The sequence below is a fragment of the Echinops telfairi genome, unplaced genomic scaffold (genome assembly GCF_000313985.2).
Source record: "Echinops telfairi isolate 266 unplaced genomic scaffold, ASM31398v2 ScPeMD7_53;HRSCAF=182, whole genome shotgun sequence".
NCBI classification, from domain to species: domain Eukaryota; kingdom Metazoa; phylum Chordata; class Mammalia; order Afrosoricida; family Tenrecidae; genus Echinops; species Echinops telfairi.
In genome coordinates this window covers 14,884,686-14,902,173 of record NW_022103951.1, presented here as the reverse complement: position 1 = coordinate 14,902,173, position 17,488 = coordinate 14,884,686, and the positions used below count along the sequence as shown (strand labels likewise).

Genomic DNA, 17,488 nt, shown 5'->3' with positions numbered 1-17,488 from the left:
GAAATACCAGAAATATCTGTCATTTCTGTTGGGCATATAATCTTTGTGACAAGAAGGCCTTCAGAAAGTTGTGGAAAACATCCATTATCTTTTAATTCCATTTTTCCTTCAACATTTGAAACCACCTCGTTATTTGGAGGTTAATGGTGTGATCGGGGAGCTGTGGTAACACAATGGTTAAGTGCTGGGCTGCCAACTGACAAATTGGTGGTTTGAATCCACCGTCTCCTCAGGAAGGCTCTGGGAGTCAGCTCCGGTACTGTTGCTTGGAGACCCTCTGGGGCACTTCTCTGTCCTATAGGGTCACTGTGAGTGGGGATCAACTTGCCAGCAATGGCTTTATTATATGCTCAAGAAAAAGATTCGTCTTTTTGGCATCACTGTGCTTATTTTAACTTATCTAGCAGTATTAAAAGGGCTTTGATTGGTATTATCAGCATTGCTATCATCTTATTTAATCTGAAATATGTAGAAACATATTAGAAACATTTCCTAATTTTTTACTTTAACCTTGCTGTAAGACTTTGCTTAATTATTCCTTTTGTTTTTTTTAATGCCACCAGGTATTTACTATGCAAGACCTATTACAGCTCATTAAAATCAACCCTTCCTCCAGTCTCTACAAATCTCTGGTAGGACTGTTTCATTTTTTTAGTCTGCCTGATTTGTTCATTGTAACCGAATTGTTGACTAAAAATGACATATTTTCCTTTAACAGATATCTGGATTCGAACAAGAAAACCAAAAAGGTAGGTACCTGTGTGGAGAAGAGCAACAATTTTGTCGTGGTTGTGTACACATGGTTGTGTACTCATTCCTATAAAAGTATGAAAGGAACGTTTTTCAGAGAAAGCACAGGAAATTCAATTTGAATGAAATCATCTGATATCCAGCTCAATAACACTTTACCTTTTAAATCACACCCATTCTGCTGCTGTTCTGGCAGATGGTTATGTAGTGTTACGAGTTGGGCTGCTAACTGCAAGGTCAGCACCTTGAAACCACCACTGTACCTCCGGAGACAGACCGGGCTTTCAACTCTGGTAAAAATAGTTATAGTCTCGGCAACTCACAGGGCAATTCGACCCTGTCCTATAAGGGTCACTATGAGTCGGCATCGATTCTGGCAGGGAGTGAGTGGAGGCCTTCTGCAAGTCTTGCCATTAAAAACAAGAACAAACAAAATCAGTTACCTGCTAGTCAAAGTCCTGGCTGGCAGTGGTTAAGTGCCCGACTGCTAACAGAAATGGACATTTCTACCCTGTCCTATAGTTTGGTTTGGGTTTGGTGTCGTGGCAAAGAAACCTGTGTAAATTCATGGAAGTAGAGTGACCAGGTTAAAGAGCATATGCACTTTGAATAAACTGATACATTTCCTTCCCCAGTGAATGAGAGTGCCAACTGCCTTGCCAATACAAAAGTTGCAATCTGATAGGGAAAATGGGGTCTTTCCATCGTAGTAGTAATTTGCACTGATTTATGTTTGTTCATCTTTGACATGATACGTTTCTGTTTTCTTTGAACTGCTTTTTCCCATTTTCTTATTTTTATAACTGATTTGCCAGAGCTCTCGGATACTAAGACAATGAGTTACCTCTGTCTCCTTGTTATTGCATTGTTTTATCTCATTTGCCTTTTGATTCTATTTGTACTCTGCCATGCTGTATGTAGTGCTTATGTGGTTTGATTGATAAATATCCCTCACTGCTTCTAGGTTTCATGCTGTCATATTTGGACAGGACTTCCCTCAGAGAATACTATTATTTTTCATGTAAACCTGGGTGCTGTAAGACTTTGGTTATATACACAATACAATGGCTGTGGGGCAATCTTCTGAAGCCCAATTGTGTACATTGTGTGTTGTAGGTTTTCTTATGCTGTTTCTGAAGGAGTTGGCGGAATATCATCAGGCTAGAGAAAGCTGTGATGCCCAAACTCAAACCATCTCTACGTTTCCATACAAAGACTCTCTCGGTAAATCAGGGCTGCTTTCCTCAGTCCAGCCCTTCTATTTTGTCTTGTGAAGAGTTTACCTGACTTACCCTATTATGGGGGCATTCCTTGAGCCAGAGAGGGATGCCACCTGCAGGTGACCAGGGCATCTGTTTGTTCAGAATCCTATCATCGGAAGGAAGCAGGAATTGCTGGGAAATGGTAGTCGGAGTCCTAATAGTAGGGTCACCAGAACTTCAACTGACTTAAATGAGATCCCCACTCCCAACCTCATCCTTTCTGACCCCAGCTGGCCCTCCCTTCCTCGGCACTCTCCACCTCCTTGCCGGCCTGGAACACCCATCGCAGCAGCCGCACAAACCTCCCAGAACATGCCCGCAGTTAGGTTGCTTAGTAAGGGACAGGCTCCAACTCGGGGTCAGGCTCAGGAAGCATGGAGGCCCAATCTCCCTTCTTCAGTGCAGGGCAGCTCTCAGCTCTTTTCTGCCCACCTAGCTATCAACACCGGTTCTGCTGCTCAGCCCCTTCTGGGGCCCGTCCCGGGTCCCCTACCTTCCTCAGTGCTTCAGCCTGTAATCAGTGTTCCAGTTCTTCCCTCGGTGCTCCTCCCTTTCCTCCACCTCCCCATTTCTCACAACCCCCACTGGAACAGGCTGCTTAAATACACAAGGCCTGGCAAATTTCAAGGCATGGCTCTCTCACCAAGGCCTTTTCAAATGGACCAAACCAGGACCAGTCTCAGTCCCCACTAGGTAGGGCTTAGATACTTCATTTGCATAGTGCGCTTCTATTGACCAATCCCTGCAAGGTACGCACCAATCACTGGACAGGTTGCAGTCCGGTACCAAACAAGTATCCAAAGCACATTTTAGAGCAGACCCAGGGCACATCAGCCAATCTGGACAAAAAACGGCAAACCCTCCGGGTTAAAAAGGTAACTCCTCAGAGTTGTGAGGCAAATGCAATCACTGGAGCTCCTTTTTCTAAAGAGCCCAGGCCGAAGACCACATAAAGGACCTCACTCACCACAGCGACTCTCCTATGTCGCTTACTATCCCCCTGGGGCCTCGTGCATGTCCCAAGTGAAGCGGGGATCTCAGGACCCACATTCTTCCCGCTTTGTTGTATTCAGCCTCTCTTAACTAGGCAGTTGTTCTTTATGCCTAAATTCATTTCACAACCACTAAGCCATAGACACTGCCAGAGCCAGAGCTAGAGCCATTGCTGGCCCATCACTTCATTGCAGGTTTGAGGAAACCGAAGTCCCAGAGGAAGAGCAACTTAGAAGCACCTCATTTGTGCCAGGAATAATGCTGGACACCATCTTTTCTGGTCCAAGGCACAGAGCTTTCCCATGGGAGAGCCTTTCTCCAGCACACCCTTCCCTTTAGCCGTGTGCTCAAGTAGAGATGGGAAACCTAAGGCACATGGCCATCTGTTGCCACATCTGTAAAGTGACAGAGTTCACGTTCAGATCAGGGCAGTGAACCTGAGAGTCAGTTTTCATCAAAGTCTAGTCAAAGAGCGCCCTGCCCTGGCCCTGAAAGACTGGGTGGGGCTTTGATGGTATTGGCGTCACTGTACTCTTTGCAGCCCGCTTACCCTGAATGGTGAACGTTTTCCAACGTACATCAAAGGTGAAGGGATTTTATAGTGAGCATTTACCAGGCCACCACCTGTAGTCACGATGATTAAATTGTGGTTCTACTTGCTTCATCACTCATCCAGTTTGCGTTCGAGCTGTCCCTTAAAGTAAATGGCAGCCATCCCTGCCCTTGGCCACAGCACCTCTGCTTGGGACAGGGGCCTGGCCCTGTTTCTGTACCCTAATCACAGGTGCTGCTTCTTTCCAGCTGAGAAGCTTCGCCTCATCGATGATCAGTTTGCAGATGCTTATTCTCAGCGCCCGAAGTTGGAGTCTCTAGAAGCAAAGTTAAATGAATATAAGAGAGAGATAGAAAAGCAGCTTCGGGCAGAAATGGTGCAAAAGGTAGGCTTTCTCTCAGCTCTATTCCCCAAGAGCGATTCTTGGACTTGTTGGTCTTTCAATGTCTTAATCCTAAGGATATGGGGAAAGACCTAGAACTTTTTATAGTGACTAGGCTACTCTCCTGTTATGCATATTATTTTCATTTCCATCAGATGTCATGTCTGTGTGCCTTTTGCACCAATCTCACAAGTTGTGTGAATGAGGTAAAACGAAAGGTTAAATTCAAACAGATCTTCATACATTTGGGCAGACTGTTAATCTGAAGCACAGCTGTGGAAGAAGGGTTACTATTTCAGGAGTGATTTGTCCTTAACGGGTTGTGCTCTTTTGACAGTTGAAATATTTTAAAGACACGGAATTGGGGAAAGTGAGAATGGAAGAGAAAAGAAAGTATGAGAAAGAACTGGCTGGGTTCCAGACTGAATTTGAGAAAGTTTGTCAAGCAAAATCCGAAGCTCTCACTTTGCGAGAAAAGAATACCGTTGAGAGGCTTCGGAAGTACCAGGAGGTAAGATTTAGAAGTCAACTATTAGGTACGTGCACTGAAGGTGTGGGACGGAGAGAGGCAACTCCCAGGTTCCCGCACTGGGCTGGTTATTAGACTCACCTGGGGGATGCAGTGACTCACTCATCTCCTCCTACCCCCTCCCCCCTCCCGGCCGCGAGATTCTGATTCTCTTTCAAGTGGAGCCTTGGGATCTGTATTGATCAGCCAAGTTGAGGAGCCCAGGGAGTGACTGGTGGAGCAAGGCCCCCAGGAAGCAGTGGGTGCTGCGGTCAACAGGGGAAACAGATGTCCTTCCCCCAACCATTAGGGGGAAGGATGGTAGGCAGGAATGTCGAGGTTGAGATTATGAAAGGTTCATACCCAACCAATTCCACCATGGGCAGATTGGAGGGGCGGGCTGAACCAAGCCAAGGGTTTGAGGAGACGACTACAGGTGTAGAGTGGCTACTTGTGGGCAGAGAGGCCCCATCCAGCCTGGCTAAGGACCTAGCAGAAGGAACACCTGGGGTTGGACTTGGCTGAACCAAGTGTTTTCAGGTGATTTTGTGGTGCTCACCCCTGGAAGTGGGGTGGAGAGCTGGGTTGTAAGGCCAGTGAGGAGACAGAGAGCCATTTGCTCAGGACCTGGAGCTTCATACTGCTTGATTTCTTTTTATGAAGAAAGTCAGTTCTTTTTCGTCGAAGACACTGGACTTTGGCCAAGTGCTGAAGGGAGTCGGAAAAGAGGGTCAGTGGTTGGTAAATAGGAGAGCAGAAGGGGGGTGGTACAAGGCAGACTGGGAGAGATCAGAGAAGGGTCTGGGGAGAGCGTGGGTGGAAGAAGAGAGAGACTGGAGGGTGCAGCTTTTTAGGCAGATCTCAATAGAAGGCAGGAGCCACAAAGCAGTGCCTTTTCAGGATGCTGAAGTGGGGCCAAGGTGGGGGCCTTGGAGCAGAGGGGTCCAACCACGTGGCCGCATGGAGCATGATCGCACAAGAGGTGGAGAGGTCAAGGTGTGGAGGGCAGTTGGGTTACCAAGCCTTTCCCAAGGACCATGGCTTAGCTCAGCTCAGACTGACTTTGTGGTTCTGTTTCCAGTTCCAGTCTATGGATGGCAGGAGGTGGGAAAAATCAAGGGCACTTTCCCTAAGATTACGCCCCCACCCCCAACACACACACTTGTTTGGGCCTTCTCAATTAGATCTTATAGTTTGATGAGAATTGCTCCCCCTCTACAATATCATGGAATTTCCGGCAGACGGGCTCCTTTCCATTGTGAAGCTACATGACACTTGTCTCTGAGATGACCAGCTATGGTTTACAGTAACAGCTTCCCCTTCAAGCTAGGTTACTGGCTAGGTCAGACCAGCCAGCAGGCGACTTGGAGTTCCCCTCTGGAGAAGAGCCCATGAGGGGATTCTTAGTAAAACTCTCATAGAAAGCCCTTGGCCTGTATTCCTCTGCCTGGAATGCCCTTCCCTTCTCTCTTGAAGAAATCGGAACTGTCCTAGATCCACCTTAAATGTTACCTCCTGGTGACACCATCTCTGACTCTCCCTGGTTAACCCTGTCAGGTGTGTGTCAGGTTGTCTGTTAGCACATTTGAATGTGTATGTTTGTTGTGTCCCTTAAAAGCAAAAAAACACAGACAAATCAAACTTACACCAGCAAGTCGATGCCGACTCAGAGTGACCCTGTAGACCCCAGGCCTATAGTATAGGGCAAGGTAGAACTGCCCCATGAATTTCTGACACTAACTCTTTATTGGAGTAGAAAGACCCATCTTTCTCAGGAGGTGGTTTCAAACTGCTGACCTTGCAGCTAGCAACCCAATGTATAGTCACCACACCACCAGATTTCCCTTAAAGGGAGGGACTCTTATCTGCTCAAGGGACTTTGGTGGCTCTGTGGGTTAAGCACTGGGCTGCTAACCACACAGTCAAGGTTCAGACCCACCAGCTGCACTGAGGAAGAAAGATGAGGCTGTCTGCTCTGGTAAAGATGGACAGTCTTGGAACCCCCACATAGGGCTGCTTTGCACCGGAATCGACCTCATGGCAGTGAGTTTGGTTTGGGTGGTTGTGTCTGCTTACCTTTTTATATGTATCTAGGCAGAGCCTACCTGTGTGCACACATATAATGGAAGTGAGGCTCATTCACTCCAAATTCAGATTCACTTTCTGAGCCAGGCAGGGCCTGCAGCGTTCACACACCACATCCAACAGAGCCAGAAACCAAACCAAACTCACTGAGTTGATGCTGATTCATAGTGAGGAGACTGTAACTCTTTATGGGAGTAGAAAGCTCTGTATTTCTCCCGTGGAGCGGCTGGTGGTTTCAAACTGCTTACCTTCTGGATCGCAGCCCAATGTATAACCCGGTGGCTCTATTCTTTTTGGAATTTTCTTCCACTTAGCGGAACCGTCATTGGGGAAGGGGGTACATTTTTCTGAAAATAGATCGAGCCAAAAATATATCTTGAAATTGGAGTCTTCTGATGAAAGTTTAATTGTTACTTTAAAGACCCATGCTTTGATTGTTTTATTATTATTACTGGTGGGAGAGGGATTTTGGAGGCAAGATATTAGTTTAAATCTGTTTGGGTTTCCTTTGCTAGCTTGCTAAAAATTAATGCCTTCCTGTACAGATTGAAACCAGAGAGATTTATGCCCAAAGGCAAATTCTACTAAAAGATATAGATCTGCTAAGAGGCCGAGAAGCAGAACTGAAGCAAAGAGTGGACGCTTTTGAATTGTAAGTAGTACGTGTCCATTTTAGGTATTCAGAATAAGGTGAAACAGCTCTTTTCTGAATATCCGAGGGGGTACTCCCCCAAATCAGAATTGAATTGCCCTGGGCAGAGCTTTCGTAGTAAGCATTTCCCCCAGTTGGCAAGCACCGAGCAACTCGCTCTGAGTTAGTGTACCCAGTGGTGCTGCCTGGGAAGGTTCTTTCTGTTTACAGTGAGTCTTTTGTAAAAGCAGTTTCTGCTCGAACCTTTTTTTGTGTGATGGCCGATTTCAGAGAACAGTGTGTGGCTGTGAAATTTTGTTTTCCTGCTTGGGAAAAATGCCGTAGAAGCTGTTGTGATGGTGAATACAGCTTACAAGGACAGCTCCATGGGAAAAACTCAAGTGTATGAGTGGTTTTCTCCTTTCATAAAAGGTGAAATGTCAGTTGATGACAAACTTCATTCTGGATGTCCATCAACTTCCCGAATGGATGAAAATGTCAACTCATAGTGCATTTGGAGTTTGTTCCACCAGGTCAGACTGTTAATCAAGCTTTCTATTTGGAGGTTCTGAAAAGATTGCTTAACAGTGTGTGACATAAAAGGCCTGATTTTTGGCAGACGGGGGACTGGTTTTGCCACCATGATAATGCACCTGCTCATGCAGCCATCTCAGTGCGCCAGTCTTTGGCAAAAAATAGCATGTCTTTCTTGCTCCACACATCTTAGACACCTGACCTCGCTCCATGTGACTTCTTTTTGTTACTGTGAATGACGAGGGACATGAAACACAGCTATTTGATACATAGAAGAGGTGAAAGAAAAAAAGGGGGGGAGGTGTTGTCAGGCATCCAAACGGTTGAGTTTGAAAAATGTTTTCAAGAATGGAATCGCAGATTTCACAAATGTATTAAGTGTAATGGAGAGTACTTTGAAGGTGATAAAGGTTTTTTGTAAGAAAATTTACATAGTTTTGAAAAAAGATTCCATTTTGGGGGGGTACCCCCTCATATGTAGGTACCCCCTAAATATTCACATGGTAATTATTACCTAAGCTCTTTGGCTATACCTGGTGCTATTACTGAGTTTTTAAAAAGTCGAAGTTAAATATCCGTTAGAGTCTTCTGTTCGAATCCACCAGGAGAAAGATGTGGCTGGCTGCTTCTGTAAGAACTGTTGCCCTGGAAAACCTATGGGAGCAGTTCGACTCTGTCCTCCGGGCTCGCTGAGCCAGCGGAGAGAATCAACAGAGGGTTTGGTGGCTTTGATTGATCATCTGGGGGAGCTTTAAAAAAGTTGTCAGGAAACTCCATATTGTGTTAATTCCACGTTTCCAGAGTTTTTGGAAGCCCCTTCCTGAAGGGACCCAGAAAGAAAGGCTCGGGGTTTTGCTTTGGCAGTACAGTGAACCCTCGCGCTTCGACTTCCGCGGCTTCACTCTATCACGGTTTTTGCGTAACAGCACCCACTGCCTACACCCACTCCTTCAGAGGAAAAAGATGGCGACCCACCTGTAGAGTATATCCCTTAAGTCATTTCATAGGCTATTGATTACAGTATTTGTAAGAACTATGTATAATAATACTGTATGTGGAATATGTAATACTGTAAACTAGATGCCATAAATAATATAATAAATAATAAATGATAATTGTAACGTCCAAAATGTTTTACTGTATTTTCCCTTTTTTGTTTAATAAATTGGGTAATACGAGTGTAATGGTGACTAAAGGGTGTTTTTTCATGTCCTCTATGCTCTAACTACGAAAATATTCGATTTACAAATAAGGAATCCTACTTCGCGGAATTTCCTTTATCACGGTAGGGTCTAGAACCGATTAACCGTGATAAACGAGGGTTCACTGTATTAGACAGTAAGATGAGAAGCCATCCTCTGGTCACGGCACGAGCAAATTGAAGCTGGGGCCTTGCTGATGCCAGTGTCCAGAGCCTGGCTCCAGGGACTGGCCGGCTCTAGGGACCAGCTCTGCCCCACTCTGGGAGGGAAGTACAGTGACCCTGGACTGGGTGGGCTGTGGCTCGTGGTGTGTGGCACTTGTTTCCCCCTTCAGATCTTAGCTAGCCAATTTAAATAGTTTGTGGAATAACCTTTTCTTGATGTGCATGTGCTATTCATTGCTATCTAGTTCCGTCTCAGATTCTTATTGACTTTATTCATTTCATCCCCATCCAGGCATCATTTGTTTGAGAGATGCAATCAGTTTGATTTTTTTTGGTCTCTCTCACTCTATCTTTGGCAATCCTAAAAAGGTCAGTTGACTGAGAATAAAGAAAAGGGACCAACCCCAAACTCCAAATTCATTGCCATTGAGTAGATGGCAATTCATAACAACCCTATAGGACAGGGTAGACCTGCCCCTGTGGGTTTCCTTATGAGAGCAGACCGCCTCATCTTTCTCCCTAGGAGTGGCTGGTTGTTTTGAACTGCTGAACTTGTAGTTGTAGAAACCCAACGTGATATGTAACCATTACTCCACCAGGGTTCCTGAAAGAAAAGGGATAGATTTTGGATAGTCATTATATGATCACTTTTTTGCCCCCACTTCCCCTACCATATTGCTCTGCTTGCAAGCATTGGACTGCTAACTGAAGGGTAAGTGGTTCAAATTCACTAGATACTTCAAGGGAGAAAGAAAGATGAGTCTGTCTGCTCCCATAAAGATTGACAGCCTCCGAAACCCTACATAGATAGGGTGACTGATTCAGATTGGACTGGATGGTAATGGGTTTGGCTTTTTTGGTTCATTGCTCTGCTACTCTACAGATCAGCCAGCAGAGGGCGCTAATACACTGCATACACAGGGCCTTTAGGCTATCCCTGGGAATTTGAGGAGTCCCTGTAAGCCCAAAGGCCCTTGCTCTAGAACTGTTTGAGTGGTTGATCAAAGGCTCACCCTGGAGCATGGAGACCATGCCTATCATTATTACTCAATTAGTGGGCTATTCTGTAACAAAAATGATGCTTGTAGATTCCACACTTAAGAGACTGTCACTTTCAAGAAACAAGCACTTCCTTTACACGTGCAAGTTTTATTTGTAATGTTGTAACATTACTCTTCCACCCCTAATTGAACGGGACCACTCATCCAACACTTGTTTAATCATCCTCCTTGGAAAAGCACTCTGGGCTGAAGCCTTCACACTCCCCAGCCCAGTGCCCCGGAACAGCTCCGTCTAGTATCGCCAACGCGCCGAGACTGAGTCAGTTCAGAAAATGGGTGGGAAGCGGGGCTTCTGGATCTTTCTCTCCTTTTCTTCTCCAGCCAGCAGAGACAGTGAAACTACAGCTGACTGTTGATATCTTGTGCTAAAAACCAGTGCTCCTTTCTTTTTAAATGAGTTCGCTCCGATGTATTCTGATGTTGGCTCACTCCGTTTTTGTGTGTGTGCCCATTTCAGAGCCCAGAAAATGCAAGAGGAGAAGAACAAAAGCGTGGAGGATGCACTGCAGAGACGGGAGCTAGGCCTGAAGACATTTGAGGAGACCTGTGACCAGAAGTTCCAGACAGAACTTCTCAAGTAAGTGTGTGACCTCTTTAAAGAGGGCTAGCGCATTTCGATCCAGGGACAAAACCATGCTAAAAACCGAAACAGTGGTAAAGACTAACATTTTATAACAACATTTAGTGTTTAAAAATATGTAGATTTATTTTTCATTGTCATTCAAGCCTTTCCCATGACTATTTGCATTGGGGCAATTTTAAGAGCTTATTTGGATCTGGGTAGTTTTGTTTTTTTTTAATCATTTTATTGGGGGCTTGTACAACTCTTATCACAATCCATACATACATCCATTGTGTCAAGCACATTTGTTCATTTGTTGCTATCATCATTCTCAAAACATTTGCTTTCTAATTGAGGCCCTGGTATCGGCTCCTCATTTTTCCCCTCCCTGCCCCGTCCCCCATGAACCCTTGATAATTTATAAATTATTATCATTTTGTCATATCTTACAATGTCCGATGTCTCCCTTCACCCACTTTTCTGTTGTCTGTCCCCCAGGGAGGAGGTTATTTGTAGATCCTTAGAATCGGTTCCCCCTTTCCACCCCACCCTCCCTCCATCCTCACGGTATTGCCACTCTCACTACTGGTCCTGAAGGGATCATTTGTCCTGGATTCCCTGTGTTTCCAGTTCCTATCTGTACCAGTGTACATCCTCTGGTCTAGCAAAATTTGTAAAATAGAATTGGGATCATGATAGTGGGGCAGGGAAGAGGAAGCATTTAGAAACTAGAGGAAAGTTGTATGTTTCATCATTGCTATTCTGCACCCTGACTGGCTCGTCTCCTCCCCGTGACCCTTTTGTAAGGGGGTGTCCAGTTGCCTGCAGATGGATCTTGGGTCCCCAGTCTGCGCTCCTCCTCATTCACAATGATTTTATGTTTTGTTGGATCTGGGTAGTTTTAAAAAGAAGAAATGATGCCTTTGACTTCTGGTGTTGGCAAAGAATGTCGAATCTATCATGGACTGACTGATGCACAGCCAGAATGCTTCTTAGAAGGGAGGATTGGGAGACTTTGTTTCAGGTACTTTGCACAGGCTTAGTGTGGAGGATCCGTAACAAAGAGGAAGACCCTCCAGTAGATAGACTGACGCAGTGAATGCAACAATGGACCCCAATAACAACAGCTGTGAGGATGGCGCGGGACTGGACCAGAGTTTTCTGGTCTATAGGGGTGCTATGAGTCAGAGCCAACTCAACAGCAACAGCTCACCCAAGACCGTGGAGAGAGACGAGTACCAAGTGCCCATGTTTAAGCACAGCTTCTCTGCTGTTTACTGGCAGCCATGGTCCGTTTCAGTTTTTAGAACACAGCTAGTAAGCTATAGCGTTTGGAGTGACTCTGAAGCTCAGCCCCACTACAGCCATTAAGAGCAGGTGGACAATTTATAAATGAGTCTATTTACCACTTCAGTGGTGCTTCTGGACTAAGGAGGACTAGGACGAAAGGGCTCACCATCCACTGCTGAACATCAGCCCATGCAGATGCAGTGAGCCAGGCAGGTGACAATGCGGAGTGGATCTCCTACTAGAGCCGGCCTGTACTTAAACAGAAGTGGAGGTCAGAATGCTTATATGTGTCTCGTGTTATAGACACACAGTGGCTCTTCCACAGGTTGGTTTTGAAATGGTGGCTTTCATTCACAAGTTTGATGTTAGCCCAGGGACAGCCAGCGCTGAAACATCTGTTCACATCAAACTTCCGGGAGGCAAAGACAAGAAGGGGGCATGTTCATTATGCATAGCCCTACAGACTGGGCAGGGTTCGGCACCTTTGGACCTTTTCCATGGCCTGGAAGATGCCTAGTGTAGGGTCACCGCCTCTAGCTTGGGGAAGGTGTGCTGTTGGGCGGCTACTCACCCCGGGAAGGCGTGGCCTGCTGCCCTTGCGCCCAGCTTTGAACCTGGAAGCTGCCAAAGACGGTCACAGTGGGGCTCACTGCTCTGGAGATGCTGCTACTGACTTGTTTGCTTTCAGGCTGTGTTCCTCACTAGAGCGTCTCATATTTCTACTTGTTTATTGTGCGTCCGGTGACACCGACTGAACGATAATGGCTCTCAGCAACCTCACAATAACACAGCCCTTGGTTTTTGTCGGATTGAGGTTTGGGAGCCCAGTTTTTGGACGGGGCAGAGCCTTTCCTGGTGAGAATCCTGCCCCCTGGTCTGGGGCTCCAGGGAGCCCAATTGTAATACCTTTTCCTGAGTCTCTTAAGGCACCCCGGTGCCATGCATTAGCTCACCTGTTGGTGGCAGCATGCCCTGGAAAATGTCCAAGAAACTCAGTTTTGGTCTCTGATCCTCAGGTATCAACTTGAACTACAGGACGACTACATCTGTAGAACTAATAAGCTGGCTGAAGAGGAAAGAAGAAATAAAGGTGATTCTTGGCTGGGAGGTAGTGTGGAGGTGGGCATCTGGCGTTCTCAGTCCTGAGGTCAGTTTCGCAGTTCTGACGTAAGCTGCGAGGAGCTGGATCTGGTCTGTATTCTGAGAAACCCTGTAGCTCAGACTTCGTTGTGAAGTCTTACTTTACAAAGTGCCAAACTTAGCATGGCCTTTGCGCTACCCTTTGCCAGTGTGCATGTATTTCCAGGTGGGTGGGTGGTTTATTGTCGCTATTTTGTCCCACCTTTATTTCTATGCAAGGTCAGCACACTGAAACCACCAGTTGCTCCTCCGGGGAAAGACTGGGCTTTCCACTCCCATAAGGAGTTTATAGTCTTGGAAACTCACAAGAGCAGCTTGTCCTGATAGGGTCGCTATGAGTTGGAGTCAGCTTGATGGCAGGGAGTTTTTGGTTCTTTGGTCCTTTCGATATAGTTTTATGTAAAGGTGGGTGGGTCAGGAAGGCAGTTTGGCAGCAGCGACAGCTAATTGTCACCCAGAAGTTTTTTCTCCTGCTCCTTACCAAGAGAGACTTGCTTACTGTGGGAGAATGGTCATGACTTCTTCATTCATACTATCTGCACGAATTTCCCATTTCCTTGACTTTTTTGAAGGGATCTTCAAAAAGTTCATTGGAAAAATTGCATTTTCATGCCAGGTTTCTGTGAGCAAGGGGAACAACCTGTGTATATTTTTGTGCTTTTATCAGGTTTTGACTTGGCAGGTCACCTTCTAGATTCCCGTGTCCATTCATTGGAGATTGGGAAATGTGAATGATGTTGCCAGGCCTCTGGGCGTGTTACATGTCAGTTATTTCAAGGAAATTGCCTGTGACGAGAATTGGAATTTGGAGGAAATCTCAAAGACCCCTTAGGAATCAGCCAGGCTGATATTTAATATTGATGAGACACCCAACTTGGTGCTGTCCCTTTTACTACTAGCTTGCGGAAACAAGGATGTCTTTAGGCATTAATATGAGTATGTAGTCAGCAAACATTTTAAAACTTTTTATTGTGATCCAAAGTGGAAGTTTTATTTCCACTCAACAATTCCGACGCACATTGTTACGTGCCTTGGACTACAATCCCACCCAGCACCTCCTTTCACTTCCTGCCAGAGTTTCCCGGGCCCATCCTTCTTTCCCATCCCTTTCTGCCTTTGGCGCTTTCGCTCTGGGCAAATGCTCCCCTTCTGATCCTGGGTGTGGCTGTTCACCTTCTAGGCTGAACGTTGAGCACCAAAGAACATCTTAAGGGCTGTAGTCCCGAAGATGTGTTAAGGGGTATAGTCTTGGGGGAGGAAATGATCTTGGGACTACATGTTTGCGTTGTCTTATGTTGGGGGAAGTGAAAATATAGAACAGTAATAGCCAAATCTTTGTCTCGAAGGAAATTCAAGTCTGTTAGCTGAAGGCCCTGTGCCCTGAGCAGATGGTATAACTCGGATTAAAGTATGTAGTAGGCAAAATGTCCCCGCTTACGAAGAGGCTCTGGAAAGGTTGTGGGTAAATGAGATTAAAAGAGAATGGAATTTTCCCACAAACTTCTTGAAGCCTCTTCAACATATGACTTAGAACTTCCTGTCAGCTGTTGGGTAACAAGCTTTATTTCCTCCTTGCCTACTGAATGTGTGATCTGTGGTGGCACAGTAGTTAATCGCTCGCCTGTGAACTGAAAGGTCAGATATTTGAACCCACCAGCTGGCCCATGGGAGACAGATGGGACAGTCTGCTTTCTATGAAGAGCCCAACCTTGGGAATGCTATAGGGCACTTTTCTACCCGACAGGGCTGCTATGAATTGGAATCGACTTGATGGCAGTGGGTTTTGGGGGCATTTGCTATTCAGATTATGAAAGATTGCTTGTTTCTGTCCTAGGTATTGGTCACAAATGATGAAATGGCATTTGTATTCTCCCTGAAAGCATTATGACTAATTGGTTGCCCTTTTCTTTTAGAATTAGCCAAGCGTTTGGAGGAAGAGCTCACAGCTATTAATTCCAAAAAGCAAGAATTCAGTCAGTATGTAAATCGTGTGAGAGAACTTGAGGTAATCATGAACTTGTGATTTTCTCCCAAATATGCATTAGGAAGTATGTGAAACGTTCATTTCCATCATATATCATTCATCGAAAGTTTCCCTCCGGGCACATTGGGACTGTTTATTACATGACTGAGAAGGTGGTGGCTGAAGGTCCCCTGATGAAACACTCTTAAGTCGCAGGCAGGGGGGCGCGTGGTAAAAGCATGCACTTTGGAGACCTTGAATCCTGCCTGTCCTCTCAGCTTCCCCACCCATAACATTTGGAATCCTGCCTCTACCACAGGGCGGCTGGGGGGGCTTCAGAACCTAGTGGGCATGGGGGTCAGTACAGGCCACTTTTTACCTCAGCCTCTTCCCCGCACTTAGCAGCACAGATCACTCCACAAGTGGCCGGCCGATGAGAACCAGTGGAGATGCACTTTCCCACACCACTCATGCCTGGTTTCTGTTCCTCAGTGTGCTGAGGGACAGGGTGGAAACTCTAGGTTCTTCAGATATAATCTCTAGATCCAGTTCATGTTGCCCCCGGGATGACGGATGCATATGAGAATGGGTCTGGTTTTACCTCCAACTACCAGATAGAGTCTGCTAAGAAGAGGCAAGTGCCTCACAGTCTATTAGGGAGCATTTCCTTCACACCTGTTCCTGTTGAAAACCAGATGTTCCCACAGTGATTGGGCCCTTCGTTGTATCTGGAAAGTGGGGTGGTAGTCTTCGTCAGAAGCACAAGCTCCATAGGACAAAGCTCCACATAATTCAAGTTTGATACCTCTCGCCCCCACCACAGGCCTGTCCTGTGATCGTCATTAGCCAGCTGAGGTCAGCCGAGTGCATCCCATACCAGTGTGATTTCTCCTGTTCTGATTTCAGCTAGAGATAGACTCGCTCAATGCCCAGTCTATGGTACAAACAAAACAAAACCACGCGCTGAATGAGAAGATTAATGAAATGAGTGATTATTTCCAACTGAAAGAAGTGAGGCTGGAGCTGCAGGCACAAAATAAAGTGCTTAAACAACAAGTGGAAGAGAGCAAGAGTGAAAATCTAGTTCTCCTGAACCGTAGGTCTTTCCTTAGCTGCCCGCCATTATGTCATCCCAGTTACATTAGTACCTGGGAGATTTCCATTGGGAACCTTTTAGAAAGTTAAGATTATTGGGTGGACAGGGCTTCCTGGTTGCTTGCTATTGGAGAACTCACAGGGTCTCTGTAAAAAATGGTCTGTGTAGATGAAAAATCTACCTCTGTATTTTATCAGGCCCTCTGATTCATGGTTGGAAGGCAGCAGGGAGGGTGTGGGAGGTGGGTACTCCCCGCTTCCTCCAGGACGGTGGCCATGGGTTGAGAGCAGCAATGTGGTGAGTTACTACCTTAGAAGATGACCTTTTGTAGTCACTCTGTACCAATGGTCCCAACATGACCAGATTCATGGAGCACCTGCTTTCCCTGAACCCCAGGTTGCCTAGAGTCTAGGTCCTAGACCAGACATCCTCAAACTACGGCCCACGGGCCACATGCGGCCCGCCGAGGACATTTATCTGGCCCGCCGGGTGTTTTTGCCCCATTTTGTTTTTCATTTCAAAATAAGATATGTGTAGTGTGCATAGGAATTTGTTCATAGTTTTTTTTAAAACTATAGTCCGGCCCTTCAATGGGTCTGAGGGACAGTGAACTAGCCCCCTGTTTAAAAAGTTTGAGGACCCCTGCCCTAGATGGATCTTGATAGGAGCCTTCCCCTTCCACCCCCCCAGCCTTTGTGTTCTCGTAGGAAGTTCTTCCTGAAATTTGTGAATTGGGCGTCCTCTTTTTTGCCCATTTCACAGAATTAATACACCGTATATACTTGTATATAAGCCTAGTTTTCAATACATTTTTAATGCAGTTTTTGTGGTAAAACTAGGTACCTCGGCTGATATTCGGGTCGGCTTATACTCGAGTATATATGGTACTATAAACTGACTACAAAGAAAAGGGAAAGATTTATAAAAAACAAGAACCCGTCTTAGCTGGTTTTGTTCAGTGCAAGAGGCAAGCAAGATTGGTAATGCCCTGGGTTTTCTCCTCTAGGCATAACTCAGCCCTCTCCTGAGCTCCTGGTGCTTCAGAAGGAATTGATGAAAGCAGAAAACATGCTAGCGCACGAACGGAAGGAGTTCGAAGGTCAGCAACAAGCTCTGGGAAGACGGCTGCAGAGTGAAGTGAGTCTTGTGCTCTCGCCTTGTTTGATGCAACCTTAGCATCAATCTCTCACTCACACGCTGGCACACCACATACTATACTGTAACATAAAATAAGCGTCCTAACTATGCTGAAGGTCTGTCCCTTCTCATTTGAGAACATTCTCTAGTGGTGACTGACTTGCCTTCCTGACGC

At 45.9% G+C, this 17,488-nt stretch overlaps 1 protein-coding gene across 1 annotated transcript in view; it reads left to right on the top strand.

The window, feature by feature from the left end:
* Nucleotides 1-17,488, top strand: part of OFD1 (OFD1 centriole and centriolar satellite protein) — a 28,694-nt gene that overhangs the window by 4,448 nt on the left and 6,758 nt on the right. The window contains 11 exon segments of the mRNA XM_045290770.1: nucleotides 564-632; nucleotides 719-749; nucleotides 1,867-1,974; nucleotides 3,807-3,943; nucleotides 4,278-4,451; nucleotides 7,079-7,185; nucleotides 10,583-10,702; nucleotides 12,994-13,067; nucleotides 15,031-15,122; nucleotides 15,987-16,176; nucleotides 17,183-17,390. Coding sequence (XP_045146705.1) covers nucleotides 564-632; nucleotides 719-749; nucleotides 1,867-1,974; nucleotides 3,807-3,943; nucleotides 4,278-4,451; nucleotides 7,079-7,185; nucleotides 10,583-10,702; nucleotides 12,994-13,067; nucleotides 15,031-15,122; nucleotides 15,987-16,176; nucleotides 17,183-17,390 — 1,310 coding nt within the window.